Here is a 13,536-nt window from a genome sequence, read left to right as displayed (position 1 = left end):
CATTTCTGTAAAGCTAAATGTCATTGAGTGCACTATTTGTCCATCTTCACTTTAAGTGACAAATCTTACCATGTATTCATGCAGTGCAATCTCCCTCTCCTCCACTACCTGCCTCCTGGTTTCCTCTGGCACAGGGTCCTTACCCAGATGAACCTGCCTAACAAAGTTGTCAAATATGCTTTTCAATTTGTGTTTTTTTTTTCTCCAATATATTTAATAAAAATATGATAAAATGAAGCATTTGTGTTTTGAATTTGATTTTTAATATACATAAGGAAACAGTACTATAAAATCTAGTACTAATATACATAAGGAAACAGAAAAGTGTCCAAACTGATTTTCACAGTCATTAAAATTGAAATTTATATTTTTGATGAATCTACCATTTGATGTGTCTGGCTTGCTCCTCCTTCACATTTTGTTGAACTTTTTTTATGAAGAGCGCTTCTTTCATCTGCCTGTTTTGCAGAGCAACCACACTTCCACAGGACATGGCTGAAGTGAAGGGGACACCAGCAAAGACACACTTAGAGAAGCGGTGTCCTCAGTGGAAACATTTTGTATACATTTTGTCCACAAAACTCCGCGACAGCATAAAAATAAATCACTGGGTTGTATCTACCTTCCTTCAGGACTTTAGCGCTGATTTTACTGGTGTCTTTGATCAACATCTTTGCCACCCCTGCAGGGGTACACACACCCACCAGAGGGCTCAGGCCAGGCTGATCTTTCGATATCTAGATGACAGTTAAAAAAAAAAAAATGCTATAGCTATAAATGATCAGTATTTACAAAAGAAAGGACAAAGGAGCAGTTGTAACGTAAAGAGTAAGTTACTTTATCAGTAGTTTTCAAATTGAAAAACAAACAAACAACCCTGTAATTTAATACACATTTAATAGGCTACCTTTGATTTGTCAACCTTCTTAGTTGACCTGTGTTTGGATTTACTTCGGGGAGGCCCCGGGGTGGTAGAAGAAGGTCCTTTGTATTCTGCAGGCACTACATCTCCAGGAGCCAACTTTCTTTCCCGCTGACTAACATGCAGAGAAATAAAGAAACAAAAGTAAAACTTTTGACTATAACAGAACTGTGAACATTATTAAAGGCAAAAAAACACCCATTCGCAAATTCAATATTGGCTTTAAAAAAAATCAATAAACAAAAGCATTGAATGAAAAAAATAAAAGCAGATGAACTTCAAATAACAAGGACGTGGGCATAGATTCACTTCAGGAATAATTCTCAGACCAGTTCTCATCAAATTGTGAGAATAGCTCTAAATTAGAGGAATTTATATCATGATATATATAGACAATTACAGACTATGTGATGGGGTAGTGGGGAGGCTGAGTAGAGCCAGATAAAGAAGTGTCATTATATTTACATTTTCTAGCTGTCACATTTTTTCAGTGTCCATCGCAGTTTTATAAATGTAGGTGGACAAAATATTAAAAACACTTCTCACTTTAATAATACAGCCCAAAGCCACAGCATGACTGACTATGGTCTTAAATAACCAGAGTTGACTTAACACCTCTCTGACACTGTGTCAACAAGAGCTGAGCATGTAAGGATTTATTGCACGGCATTTATATTAGATTTCATTAGACTGATTAGATCGATGGAAAGTGCAACACTGAAGCAAAAAAGATTCAGATATTAAACTGATCATGATCTGTATATTTAGAAAAGGTCTGTGTCTATGTTAGATAAGTGAAGTAAAGGACACTCCGCAACAACCTAGTGTCAGGAATTGGTTCAAGCTGGAACAAACAGGCTCAAACATATATTTCTTAATCTTTTACTTGCACATATCTGATCTTTTATTTGGTTCCACTGCAGGGAACAACAAACAGAGGCAGAATGTTTTATATGCTAAACATCCATCCAGAGGCATATCTATCTTAATATCACTGCACCAGCTACCAAGCTATTTCATGAATTATTAACTTTGGCCAAGATAACACAAGACTGCAGTGGATGGAGCTACTGCTGTGTGATGGATAGCACCCTCTTTCTCATGGGAACAGAATTAAACATTAGGTTTTATATTGGCTGAAAAAAAAACAAAAAAAAAAACAGGGAAATTCCTGAGGCCTTTTTCCTGGTTTTAATCCCAACTTGTTTATGGGTTAGTTTGCTCATACAACCTTAAAGCTGTTGAACAAATGAGAAAAAAAATTACTTTATACTAGTATTCAAACTATATGAATCAGTTTGTGGATGAACTTGGTAGTTAAATACATTAGATTGACTGGCTCTTACAAATATAACACCAACAGGTGGTGTAGGTTCACTACGACTACTGTAATCAGACAGGCTTAACTGATTCTACTTTTAGCTGAAGCTTTCTTACAGAAAGTCAATAAAACCAAGAGACTGGGTGTGAACTTCTTATGTGGTGACAGAGGGCTATATTTAGAGTATGGGATACCATAATAAGATAAGAGAGCAGAATAAAAGCAAGGCAGCAAGATGTGTTACAGTGATGAAAAAACATTATGATTTCTGGTGCTATCAGTGCTATCTCTGCAATTGGCAAATCAAAAAAAAAAAAAAAAAAAAAAGTCAATATTTTACATAGCTGGTTATTTGCCTTTGGTTATTTCCTTTTGGCCACTTGTACATTGTTTAACTAAAAAGTCAATTTCTCTAATTACCTGAAGGCCAGCTGAGGGGCAGAGCTCCCAGTGATGGTACACACATAGGGTTTGGTGTTGAACTGTGAGATGACAAGCTGGATGGTGACCTGAGACGTCTCATACTGGAAAGGAGTGAAGGTCACCATGATCTTTGCCTCGCCATTGGCTGGGATCACACCTGGAATATCAGATTAAGATAAAACAACAGTGTTGACAGGTGTATGTGTGAGTGTAAGTACAGTATTTGGCTTCTCTAGATCAATTATTACCCATTAATTATTGCACCAAAGCATAATATAATAATTACTACTATTGGCTCTTGTGTGACTGTGTGAATGATTTTCTACTGTGAGCTGTAAGATGTTGTCATCTAGATGGTCATGATTTTTGTAAATGAGGGGTGGAGAAAAAAAGATTTCCAAAATGAGTTACTCATTTCCTACTCATTTCAGACTTATACCAAATTCAAACTGCAGCAGTACCAGTAATTCAGATCCCAAGTGCTTTTTCCGCCATGTGTTATGATGCTTCCCAGAGCATGAACACTGCTTAGTGTCAGTGCGTGGACAAGTGGAAGGATCCGACTTCTTTAGTGACTTATTTAATACACAACACATGGCACTGCGTAGCTTTGAGAAAAGACAGCACAGCCGCTCTACTGATGGTTCATGTTCTCGTAGACTAAACAAACAAAACAACTAAACAAGTGTTATCAAAGCTCATACAGCTTTTAGTTATACAGTCAGAATGACAATATGTTATTTTTAATCAGTAAATCAGCAACAAAATGTACTGCAGAAATCACATGTATTGAAATATAAAAGCCGGTTTCACAGATGAAGAATTTCACTTGTCCCTACCTGCGAGTGGGTGGATGGTGAAGGCCTCATTGGGCTGAATAATGTACACTTGGAACTCAAAGTCAATAGGACAGCTGCATCTCAAAGGTATAGCATGGCTTACACTGGAGACAGGTGAAAAAAAAGAGCTGATATTTTTGTGTGATTTGACACCAATGGGTGAGTGGATGCATGGTTGATTGGATAGAAGAATACAAAGAGACAGGCAAGCCCTCAGGCAGATGGGAGGTCAGAAAACAGCCCATCATGGAGCTCAACACAAACACATACACACACCTTTGTCCAAGTGGCACGACTGATAGGTCGATATGAGGAGAGATGTGCAGGTCATCGATGACAGGGTAAGCATGAACTGGAATTAACAGGTTCTCTTCCCCCTTCAAAAGGGTGTAGGCAGGTTGAATGAACAAGGGAGTGACAAAACATGACACAGAAGATACGTAGGATGAAATAAGCGCAGAGATAAGATAGGCTTCTGAGTAAACACAGGACCATATTGCCAAAAGAGAAGTTAAAGCAGCTGGGAATTAGTCCTTATGGTTGACTGTTTGCTATGTTACATAAGACGGCTGTAACGGATCCGAACCTTGCAGTGGACCCGAATGCAGTCGTAGAAGTAACGCCACTCATCAGGACAGAATCTCACCTTCAGTGTGTAAGAGAGGCCCGGGATAAGACGATACTTGAGTAAAAAACACATGGAACAAGATTGAATCATCAGAAACAACACTGATTGCACTAATAGAGAAGAGGAGTAATAATCTCATATTCAAGTCAGCAATTCGTAAAGAAAAAATACCTTTTTGGTGTAAGTGGTTTGGAAGTGTTTGGTTTGGGTAGGAACGATATGAATATTCATAACTTCAGATGAGATGTTGATTAGTTTCTGAGAGAGAGGAAGGGAGGAGAGAAAAGAATAATTAATTCCCATCCAATCATGAGCACTTGAGAGAACTATTTCTATTTCTGATGCCAACATCCAGCCCACAGTGCTTCACGTGTAAAAGGTAAAATCAGTGGCCATTCAATTGAACCAAATTTATCTTTGATGGAAAAACCAAGTGACGAGTATTTATGGTGGGGTACTTGAAAATTTTGTATGTTTTTCTAAATTGAAACTTGATCTGCTGGCTAGCCTTTACTGAACAAACAAATTTACATCCATTATGACACGGTGGCTGTATAATTGTCTGAGTTCAATTTTCCTTTGTTCTGTACAAATTATGATGATTTTAAGAGAGCTCAACAAATTCCTGAAATGTCCTCATATTCAGAAGATCAAAAATTGGAATGGTTATTTCATTCTGGTGTGTTTGCTGATTTTGTCTCAAAAGTCTGGAAAAGAGAACAAGATGGATTATTTAACCAGTACTTACTTACCTCTAATACTATGTACATGTATTTGTATACATATATACTGTACAATATATGAATTTTGTTGCACATAATCAAGGTATGAAGATTTGTTCCCATCCACAATGACTTAACAAGCTGCCAGCAGCATGAAAACAGCTTCTTCCTCATCTAAGGTATTGTCTTCTCAGTCACCAGTTTCACGCTTAGATGTGGTTTTACACATCAGTTGCTAAGTGCTTCTAATATGTGGATGCAGTGCAAATAAATTCCTGCCACATTGAACAGAAATCAGCATGATAAACAGGCTGCACTGTAAATGCAGCACACAACTACTCGTACCATATCTCCACTCTTGTTGACACGATGCTACAGCAGACCAAGATTAACGCTCCGCCCCTGGACATCAACCATCATTTGTATAATTTTGTCAGCAAAACAATGTAAACAACCCACATCTCTTTTCAAAATCGAAACAACAGCAATGTGTTTTTGTCCTGTATTCATTGCATCAGTACTGCTTTTGGGACATATTTTATGTTTCTATGGTTCTTATTTACTGGTATTTCATACCAAACAGGAATTAATAACCTTACATTTACACTACACTTGACCATAGAAGAATCACAGAAAAGGTTCACCATTATAATATTATTTTCAAAATGAACTCACAATCAGTAAGAATGTGAATAGGAAACTGAAATACTGATGGAAATTCTATGGCTATTAAAACTAGCTGTTTTTGGCTCACCAGTATCTTTATGTAATCATTCCCCAGCTCAAACCCACTGAAATGAAGCTCTGGAGGCTCTGCTTCGATCAGGCTGTTGCTTTTCAGTCTGGCATAGATTTCTATAAGGAAAAAACACTCATACTGAAATGACATAAACATTTTACATAATTGCAAATAATTGCAAGTAGGAGTAAATTCAAATATTTGAATTAATTCTAAATTCATTAAATATTTTAAAACCAAAGGAAACAATAATAAAACATACCACAAGAAAGAAATGTACCCATGTCTAGTAGCTTTAACACATCTAAAGCCACTCAGTCTTTCACCTTTGTCCCACACAGATAAGTTGCCATAATGTACACATTTCAAGTCACTCTAAGGTTAAATGCTTTGTATGACTACTAACATAAAGAAAATCCTATTAATGCACCATATCAGAGGGGTTCAGGCTTAATATGTACTTGATTCCAGTAGATGATTCGGGATGTTGACTCTGCTCCTGCTCTCCTCCACCAGCTGGCTCAGAGGTAGAGGTGTCCCCCTCCTCACGGGCTCTGAGGGTATCTGTGGGGCAGACAGGGCCACCTCCATCCTGGCAAAGGGTCAGCCCTGGCTCCTCATGAGAGAAAAGACAGGAGGCTGGAGGACAGTCAAGGAGACAGCAGAATGATGCTGGTGAACCTATGAATTTATAATCTGAGGAAAGAAACAGAAGGCAGCAGGCTATTTTATGTTGGAAATTTGTATGGCTGATATAGTTACTGCTGAATGAATGTGAAGAAAATACACACATGTCCCTTCCCCCTCTACATGTGAATGTTTCTAAATGAATATGACCCACACACCTATGCAGAGATAACGTTACACTGCTCATTTTTAAGTTGTAAACACTGAAAAAGACGTAAATAAGGTACTAACCGCGCTTGTTGTTGTTACGTTAACGTTATTGTTACGTTAACTCTATCTTAATTTAACCAGCTTCAAAATGGACTACTATGCAAAAGTTTGTATCTTCTAATGTAAAAGCACTTGACAATGTAACTTCAGAACTTACTTATGTTTTAGACAATGTGTTGCATTTAGTTGTTTGGAGAAATCCCGCTATTTTGGTGAAGGAAGAATGAAAATGTTCTTGTTTATAGGGAAGACCCTGCTATCAAACACTGCCGTTGCCATAGTGACGCTAGTGCTCTGCAGGGGCGGGACAAACATCCTGTGGGCAAATCCCATTGGTCGGGGTCAAGTTCCGTTTATCTACGTCAAATCAGCTAATATTATATCCGTTTCAGCTTCAAAATAAAAGCATTAACTACAAGCATACTGTGGTGTGTGTTTCCTTACTATTTTTGTTTGAATACTTAAAATTAAAACATATTTTGTAATGTATATTACCATTTATTATAAATATGTTTCTAACTCCTCTTTCAGTTTGTTCTTCGGATATAGGATATTTACCCGTGTCCTTAAACCATAAGATTTATTTTGAAAGTTGAGAAATGACGTTTAAAATTTTATTATAGCTACCTTGATAAAAGCGCTTGTCAAATTGTCCTGAAGAATTGAGTGTAATTGTCGACACTGCGCAGTCCTTTGTTTGATTTTCTGACTTAGTATATCTGCTGCATGACACGATGCTTTTTTTCATTTTATTTAGATATGCGACCTGAGGTTTGCACCTAGGCACTTCCCTTAACGTAAAAAATGAACCTTTTTGACACAATGAAAAAGATTGGACTAATTGGATTGCTACTACTACCACAGGTGAGAAAACTGGCAAATATCAGGACTGAATCTGTGACTGTCTATGTTTAAACCAATGGCCCACTTACCTCGATTTTCACAGGCAAAATCATCATCGGGTTGTCATTCTCATGTTAATCTTCTGAAAGAGGAGGAAAAGTGCATCAAAGATCTGCTACTTTTTAAGTCATACCAAGCAACAGGTGAGTAAATAGTGTGAAATTTGTGTTTTGAGTTTCAGACCTATTGTGACATATCTAATATGTATATATATTGTTTAAAGGCAGTAAAACAAAATTGTGGCACAGTGAACATTTCCATTATGAAATTGTTGTTGATCTCTGAAATGAATGAGCTCTTTAACCAACAGAAATATGACTGCGATGTTAGTGACACCTAGTGGTCATATGACATAATAGACCGTGCATTTTATTTTGAAAAATCAAGATTCATTAGTGTTTCTCTGCTGATTACACTAATTCTTCAGATTCTATCATGTTCCTCTCTTATGTGTTTTAAATCACGGCAAATACAAATAAAATGTTTAATTTCATCTATTAAGAAAACAATGTCAGTGTACACTGTAAGGGAATGTGGGATCACCTGAACTGCTGGCCACCTGCTTCTTTGGGGGAGACCGTCTCTCAACCATGTCCAGAGTTTTTCAATTCAGACGGTGAGCTACAACACACACATGTACAAAGATACACATTTACAGACTCCCATTACTAAACCACACTGCACTGGTAAATTATTGCCAGGAAAGTCATTTGTTTTCGTAAGGAAACAAGACAGCTTCTTCCTCTCAGGGTCTGTATGCAGACATCTAGCCATAAAAAGCTTGTGTACACAGAGATACTGAGTCATACACTGGAGTGCTAAACATATGTTTGGAGATGAGGATGACAGATTTCATTCTAATTTATTTGGCGAATCAGATATTTATCGATGTCTAGTGAAACTGTGAGCATACACACTATATCCCTGACCAGCAAGGAGATTTGCCGTGATTCTATTTCTCTGTGACAGGTCAAGTACAACGCAACTGTACTGCCAATGGCTGGTCACATCTGCTCATCCCACATGAAGACGCATGTGGCTACACTTTCAATGAAACTCTCAGCTTTCTTGGAGAGGTTGGTGGTATCTATTATACATGAAGTATATATAGTTAATACAATATGACATTTAAATGTCAGTTTTAATGATGGGTGATGTTAGATATGTTGTAAAATCATGCTGGTCTCTTTCCCTTGTTCAGTCATCAGGTTCCCATTTGTATTTCTCCTTCGTGAAGACGATGTACACAGCTGGATACACGCTCTCTCTCATCTCTCTCACCATCGCCATCACCATATTTTGCCTGTTTCGGTGAGAAATGATTTCATGTACTACTCCTCTCTTTTTCATGCATATACTAAGTCAAACCACTGTGTACTATGTGTTTTCCCCCTTCAGGAAGCTGCACTGCACCAGGAACTACATTCACATCCAGCTGTTTGCCTCCTTCATCCTGAGAGCTGTCTTTATCTTCATCAGGGACTCTATGCTATTCACTAATGAGGAATTCTACCACTGTGACTATTACCCGGTACTGATGAACTACTTGCCATATGTCCTATAATTAGATAGTCACGAAAGTCTACTTCATACATCATACTTACCTCTTTTCCCAGCAGGAAAATACATAAAAAAACAAACATTATATTTGACATAACACAAATGCTACTTCCCTATGCTGCTACCTTTTCTCCCGTGTGCCAGGTGGCATGTAAGGTTGTGCTGATGTGTTCCCACTACTCCATCCTGGCAAATTACAGCTGGTTGCTGGTGGAGGGTCACTTCATCTTCACCCTGGTCAGCCGCTCCTTCTTCTCCCTGAAGAAGCACCTCGCCTGGTACATCATCCTGAGCTGGGGTACAGAGACCTTAACAGAAAACAAGTGCACATCATCTTTTTTTTTTTTTTTTTGCATGACAGTCAAACACAACTTTACAGCTTAATATAGAAAATACTGACTCTTAACTCTATTCATTTCATTAAACAGGTTTGCCATTAATTGTGATTGTTTCCTGGGGGGTTGCCAAGTATTTTTTTGAAGATGAAAGGTAAAGGGGGTAAAAATCTGTTTTATTATTTAATGTTAAGTTATATTATAGAATGGCATGATTTTACTTAATTAATATTACTTTCATTTTACAGCTGTTGGGAAACCAGGAGACATCAGTGGATTTGGTGGATACTTCGAGTGCCAGTTCTTCTGACTATATTTGTAAAAAAAAAAAAAAAAAAGTCTAAATAATAATTTTTAAAAAACAGCAACAGTTCTGCTATTTTGTAACAGGTTTTCATCATTTCAGATAAATCTCATCTTTTTCTTGGGCATTTTGAGGACACTGGTGAGCAAACTGAGAATGCCAGATGCACAGAGGAATGAATTCAGTCAGTATAAGTGAGTAGTAATCACACTGTGCTATTTCTGCACCATTGCACTATACATCTGATATGTAAAAGTTGAGTCCAGTAGTTATTTAGATATGTAAAGACTGTCTTTGAGGAATGGGCCGTGTATTTTGCATACAGGATTATTCCTATTTACTTTGTTAATCCACATAGTAAAAGCAAGCAAAGTAGTACATTAGTTGTTCATGGGTATAAGCAAATAAAATGACACTACCCTGTAGGGAAATGTCAGTTGATATCCCTCTATTTGAAACCAGGTGTTAGGTGGTTTCCATATAATGTTTCAATGATTTTCTTAGTTTGCAGCATTTACATAGGAAGGATACCTTCAACACATGGAACGCCATCACAGAAAAGCTATGACAGATGCTGAAATTATTATTAATGAATAAAAAACCCCTTTCTTTTTTTTTTTTTAACAGGAGGCTGATCAAATCCACATTTTTTCTGGTGGCTCTGTTCGGTCTGCATTACATCCTGTTTGTGTTCTTACCTGTTGAAGTAAGCAGCTCGGTCTTTAAGATATGGACCTTTGCAGAACTGGCTCTGTCATCCACTCAGGTAAATTGACTGTATCTATGGGCAGATAGAGACAACAGGCCCCAACCTATCTACATAACAGCAAGACACCCAGACTAAAACAGACAGTTATTTGCATTTTGTGTGTGTGTGTGTGTGTGCGTGCCACTGTTGTTTTGTGTGTCTTTGTGGTCAGTGTGACTCTTTGCAGACTTTCTCAGTCTCTTTGACCTTTAATCCTTCCACCATGTATATTTAAGAGAGCCAGAATGTCTAATCACTTCACTGACCTGTCTTTATTCACCTTTACTCACATCCCTAAGGGTTTTGTGGTCGCTGTCCTCTATTGCTTCATGAATGGCGAGGTAAGAACTGGTTCTAACTTCCAGCTCCCAAGTAAAAAGGTGATTTTTTTTTGAAAGTGTATAGCCGATTAGAGATCTGTGACCTGTCCATTCAAAGGTGCAGCTTGAGATTCAGAGGAGGTGGAAGAGGTGGAGGATCACCCAGCACCTGCCCAGCCGGCCCAGGCAGCATCACGGCTCCATCAGCCACAGTGGGTCTCCTAATACACAGGTGTCGCTGCTGCCCTGCTCTCCAGGTGTCCCCACAGCCACAGGACCTCCTGTGGATACTGTGGAGATGTGACTCAAGTTGGGACAAGCTGACATGCATTGTAGAGGCCCACCTCAGAATTTACACAGCAATGATTTGCTGATGTTCAGATGTCACTGATACAGTTTTTTTATGATGACCACATATTTAAAGCTTTGGCAGACAAAATATGGGATGTAGCAAGGCTATGTATTTACTACCCAGATTTAACGGGAGATTTCAGGAAAACTGCTAAAATAATTTACTCATTTAAAGGGGAACTCCAGCAATCCGGTTTAGGGTAATCTAGAAACTTTCCAAAACCCCTGGTGACATTACTGTGACAACACCATTCACGATACATTTTGCATTGAAAACTTCAGAAGCTCGGTGTGAGGTTGTGATTCGGTGCACATTGGAAAGGCGTCTTCTGCAGGCAGAAGTGAAGAAACAGCTGGTGAGAGAGCAACAGATTCATCTTATCTGTCTTTATTCTCCAGTCCTGTATACAGATCCTTTGAAATTGAAATTGGAAATGTACATAGTAGGCATTTAAAAGAATACTTTCAACTATCGGGAAAAGAAACTTACATAAACCAATCACCTTATGGCGCTTGCTTCATAATTAGTATACAGACATACAAATATGTTGATGCATTCCTTTAAACACCAGTGTAGAGTAAAAGAAACTAATTGCATTGTATTCATTTTAACCAATCTATAAATACTACAGCATTTGAGAGAAACCGGTACTAGATTCCATATTTAGCCTTTAGCTCCTCCACCAAATCAACATAGGCAGCCATGGCTTCCTCTTTGCTCAGACCTGGTGATATAGAAACAGAGAAAGACAAACCATCAACATAGAAGAATAATCTTTACCTAAAGATTGCAGTGTTTTACATGTGGCCTTTCATGTTTCTGTGGATCTCCTTATTGACAGCTTGTTGCTTTTTGATAAAACTACAAATCCCACCTTTCTTGGCAGCCCATCCATCCCATTTTGTTTTTCCAATGAAGTCAAACATCCCTGGACGATCTGTGGATGTAAAAAAAATTTATGAGTAATTCGATTTTTCAATAGGCAACACTTATAAAAGTTTTTTAGTACTGGTGTCGCTTCTAGTACAAGCCATCAAGCTACGCAACAGTCTTATAAACATTTTTGCATTTATTACATGCTGCAGAGATGAGTCCCAGAAAACCTATTACAAGTAAATATGTAAATGTAATATCATACTGTAAATTAACACTCTAACAAGTTCTATATTCTGCAAATCTTACACAAAATAATAATCCATATTTTGTGTGCGTCATGTGCACAGCAAGTTAAAAACAATGTATTTCAATGTATTTCCATATCTGATAATCAGAAATAAACTTGTCCAGCCCAGGCATGATTCATAACAGGACTCCTAACTTGTCAGACTGGATTTTTGTCCCAACTCCACCCTGCTGGAAGCCCTCCTTCAAACAAGTACTGGTTCACACAAACACAGCACAAGTCTTTTCTTTTTTAGTATTTCAATATGACTTATTCACTGTTAAAAACCTTAAACTCACCTATGTTAACGTCCCCAACTGTGGCTTGCTTATATAAACCGTAAAGTGCAGTCACTTCTCCTTGGTCTGGTTTTTGTTTCAGTACCTTGACTTCCTCTGCTGCTTTTTCAAATGATTCCTGGTAGGAAGATAGAAAAGAAAAAAAAGCGTATCCTGGAATCATCGTCTTAGATTTGCAAATTGTGCTCAGGAACAAGTTTAGACCCGCCTGATTACGTTCACATAAGACTTCACACATGGAGCAAAGCAGAGCGGCTCCCACTCTGTAACTACCTCACTGCAAAAACCTGTGAATCTGGACACACCTGAGAAAAAGCTTTTACATAACAGTGTAGGAAAGGCTTAAAATGATAAAAATTTTACTTACAGTCATGACTACAGTGAGAAACGAACACACCTGGCTGCTACACACTTCCAGTTAGTCGGTGCCTACCCAACTCGTCCTGCAGTAATGCTGTCTCAGTGCTGGGAGGTTGTGTTTTGAGTCAGCACTCCTACTTCAAGCCCGTGGGACTCCATTTTCATAAAGGAACAGTGTAGTTGGACATGACAATATAAGTTACTTTGTCACATGTTAGATCTTTGAATGTTGAGGTCCATCTGTTTTATACTTGCCATAACTTGTATATAATAGCCGTTTACTCGTGTTACCTGTAGTTTCAACACCGGGTGTCCTGCAAAAACACAACAGGCCACACGTGATAAGACATGTTCAGCTTTTTTGTGTGATCACAGTGAATAGACTAGGCATCTCCTATTTCATGACTGGCTGACTTTTATGCTGTTTCCAGTTGTGTTTTCCACAACACATACTTTGGGAAAGAAGGGAAATATGATTCCTCCACAAGATGGCAGCATTCACAAATTTAAGTATCCGAAGAGTTTCTTGCCGTCTCAGTCTGAGATTAGATTGCCTTTTTTTTTTTTTTGTTAGTAGTCTGATCTTCAAATAATTACAAAATGTTTTACTACCTTTGACCCATTGGCCCTCAAACCTACACACTAATCTATTTTGCTATTATTAAAGGCAGAAAACAATGGAAAAACATGACCAGTGGACAC

General features: G+C 38.1%; 3 protein-coding genes across 5 annotated transcripts in view; 1 reads left to right on the top strand and 2 right to left on the bottom strand.

Annotated features, from left to right (window-relative positions):
- The window catches only part of cfap221 (cilia and flagella associated protein 221), a 68,694-nt gene extending 61,917 nt beyond the window's left edge, over positions 1-6,777 (bottom strand). The window contains exons 1-12 of one of the 3 annotated variants that reach the window (XM_026301627.2): positions 6,649-6,777; positions 6,056-6,233; positions 5,610-5,710; positions 4,305-4,391; positions 4,092-4,187; positions 3,782-3,882; positions 3,506-3,609; positions 2,664-2,823; positions 908-1,037; positions 623-737; positions 384-495; positions 70-157 (exon numbers count right to left, since the gene is read on the bottom strand). In XM_026301627.2, the coding sequence (XP_026157412.1) occupies positions 70-157; positions 384-495; positions 623-737; positions 908-1,037; positions 2,664-2,823; positions 3,506-3,609; positions 3,782-3,882; positions 4,092-4,187; positions 4,305-4,391; positions 5,610-5,710; positions 6,056-6,185 (1,224 nt within the window). In that variant the 5' untranslated portion in view covers positions 6,186-6,233; positions 6,649-6,777. Of the gene's footprint in view, positions 1-69; positions 158-383; positions 496-622; positions 738-907; positions 1,038-2,663; positions 2,824-3,505; positions 3,610-3,781; positions 3,883-4,091; positions 4,188-4,304; positions 4,392-5,609; positions 5,711-6,024; positions 6,291-6,648 lie in introns of those variants that run through there. The other 2 variants (XM_026301626.1, XM_026301628.1) reach the window with 2 other exon arrangements.
- A 411-nt stretch (positions 6,778-7,188) lies between these two features.
- sctr (secretin receptor) lies at positions 7,189-11,580 on the top strand. The gene is made up of 13 exons (XM_026301725.1): positions 7,189-7,355; positions 7,438-7,537; positions 7,897-8,010; positions 8,364-8,470; positions 8,596-8,705; positions 8,793-8,925; positions 9,099-9,252; positions 9,383-9,443; positions 9,538-9,607; positions 9,696-9,787; positions 10,221-10,359; positions 10,641-10,682; positions 10,780-11,580. The coding sequence occupies exons 1-13, from the start codon at positions 7,296-7,298 to the stop codon at positions 10,963-10,965; spliced, it is 1,368 nt and encodes a 455-aa protein (XP_026157510.1). The 5' UTR covers positions 7,189-7,295; the 3' UTR covers positions 10,966-11,580.
- On the bottom strand, positions 11,379-13,114 carry LOC113127282 (acyl-CoA-binding protein-like). Its single transcript, XM_026301726.2, has 4 exons — positions 12,842-13,114; positions 12,475-12,592; positions 11,888-11,950; positions 11,379-11,737 (listed from the first exon to the last, which is right to left on the bottom strand). The coding sequence occupies exons 1-4, from the start codon at positions 12,845-12,847 to the stop codon at positions 11,664-11,666; spliced, it is 261 nt and encodes an 86-aa protein (XP_026157511.1). The 5' UTR covers positions 12,848-13,114; the 3' UTR covers positions 11,379-11,663.
- Between the last annotated feature and the right edge of the window lie 422 nt (positions 13,115-13,536).

The sequence above is a fragment of the Mastacembelus armatus genome, chromosome 2, assembly GCF_900324485.2.
Source record: "Mastacembelus armatus chromosome 2, fMasArm1.2, whole genome shotgun sequence".
NCBI lineage: Eukaryota > Metazoa > Chordata > Actinopteri > Synbranchiformes > Mastacembelidae > Mastacembelus > Mastacembelus armatus.
This window is presented reverse-complemented; position numbering and strand designations above follow the sequence as displayed.

Bases quoted from the DNA above. Each gene is read 5' to 3' on its own strand.
- sctr (XM_026301725.1), top strand. From the start codon at position 7,296: ATGAACCTTTTTGACACAATGAAAAAGATTGGACTAATTGGATTGCTA. The intron at 7,538-7,896 runs GTGAGTAAATAG...TCATCTATTAAG, and splicing joins TAAGTCATACCAAGCAACAG to AAAACAATGTCAGTGTACAC. The intron at 8,471-8,595 runs GTTGGTGGTATC...TCCCTTGTTCAG, and splicing joins CTCTCAGCTTTCTTGGAGAG to TCATCAGGTTCCCATTTGTA.
- LOC113127282 (XM_026301726.2), bottom strand. The intron at 11,951-12,474 runs GTGAGTTTAAGG...TTACATCCACAG, and splicing joins AGTTGGGGACGTTAACATAG to ATCGTCCAGGGATGTTTGAC. The intron at 11,738-11,887 runs GTGGGATTTGTA...CTATATCACCAG, and splicing joins TGGATGGGCTGCCAAGAAAG to GTCTGAGCAAAGAGGAAGCC.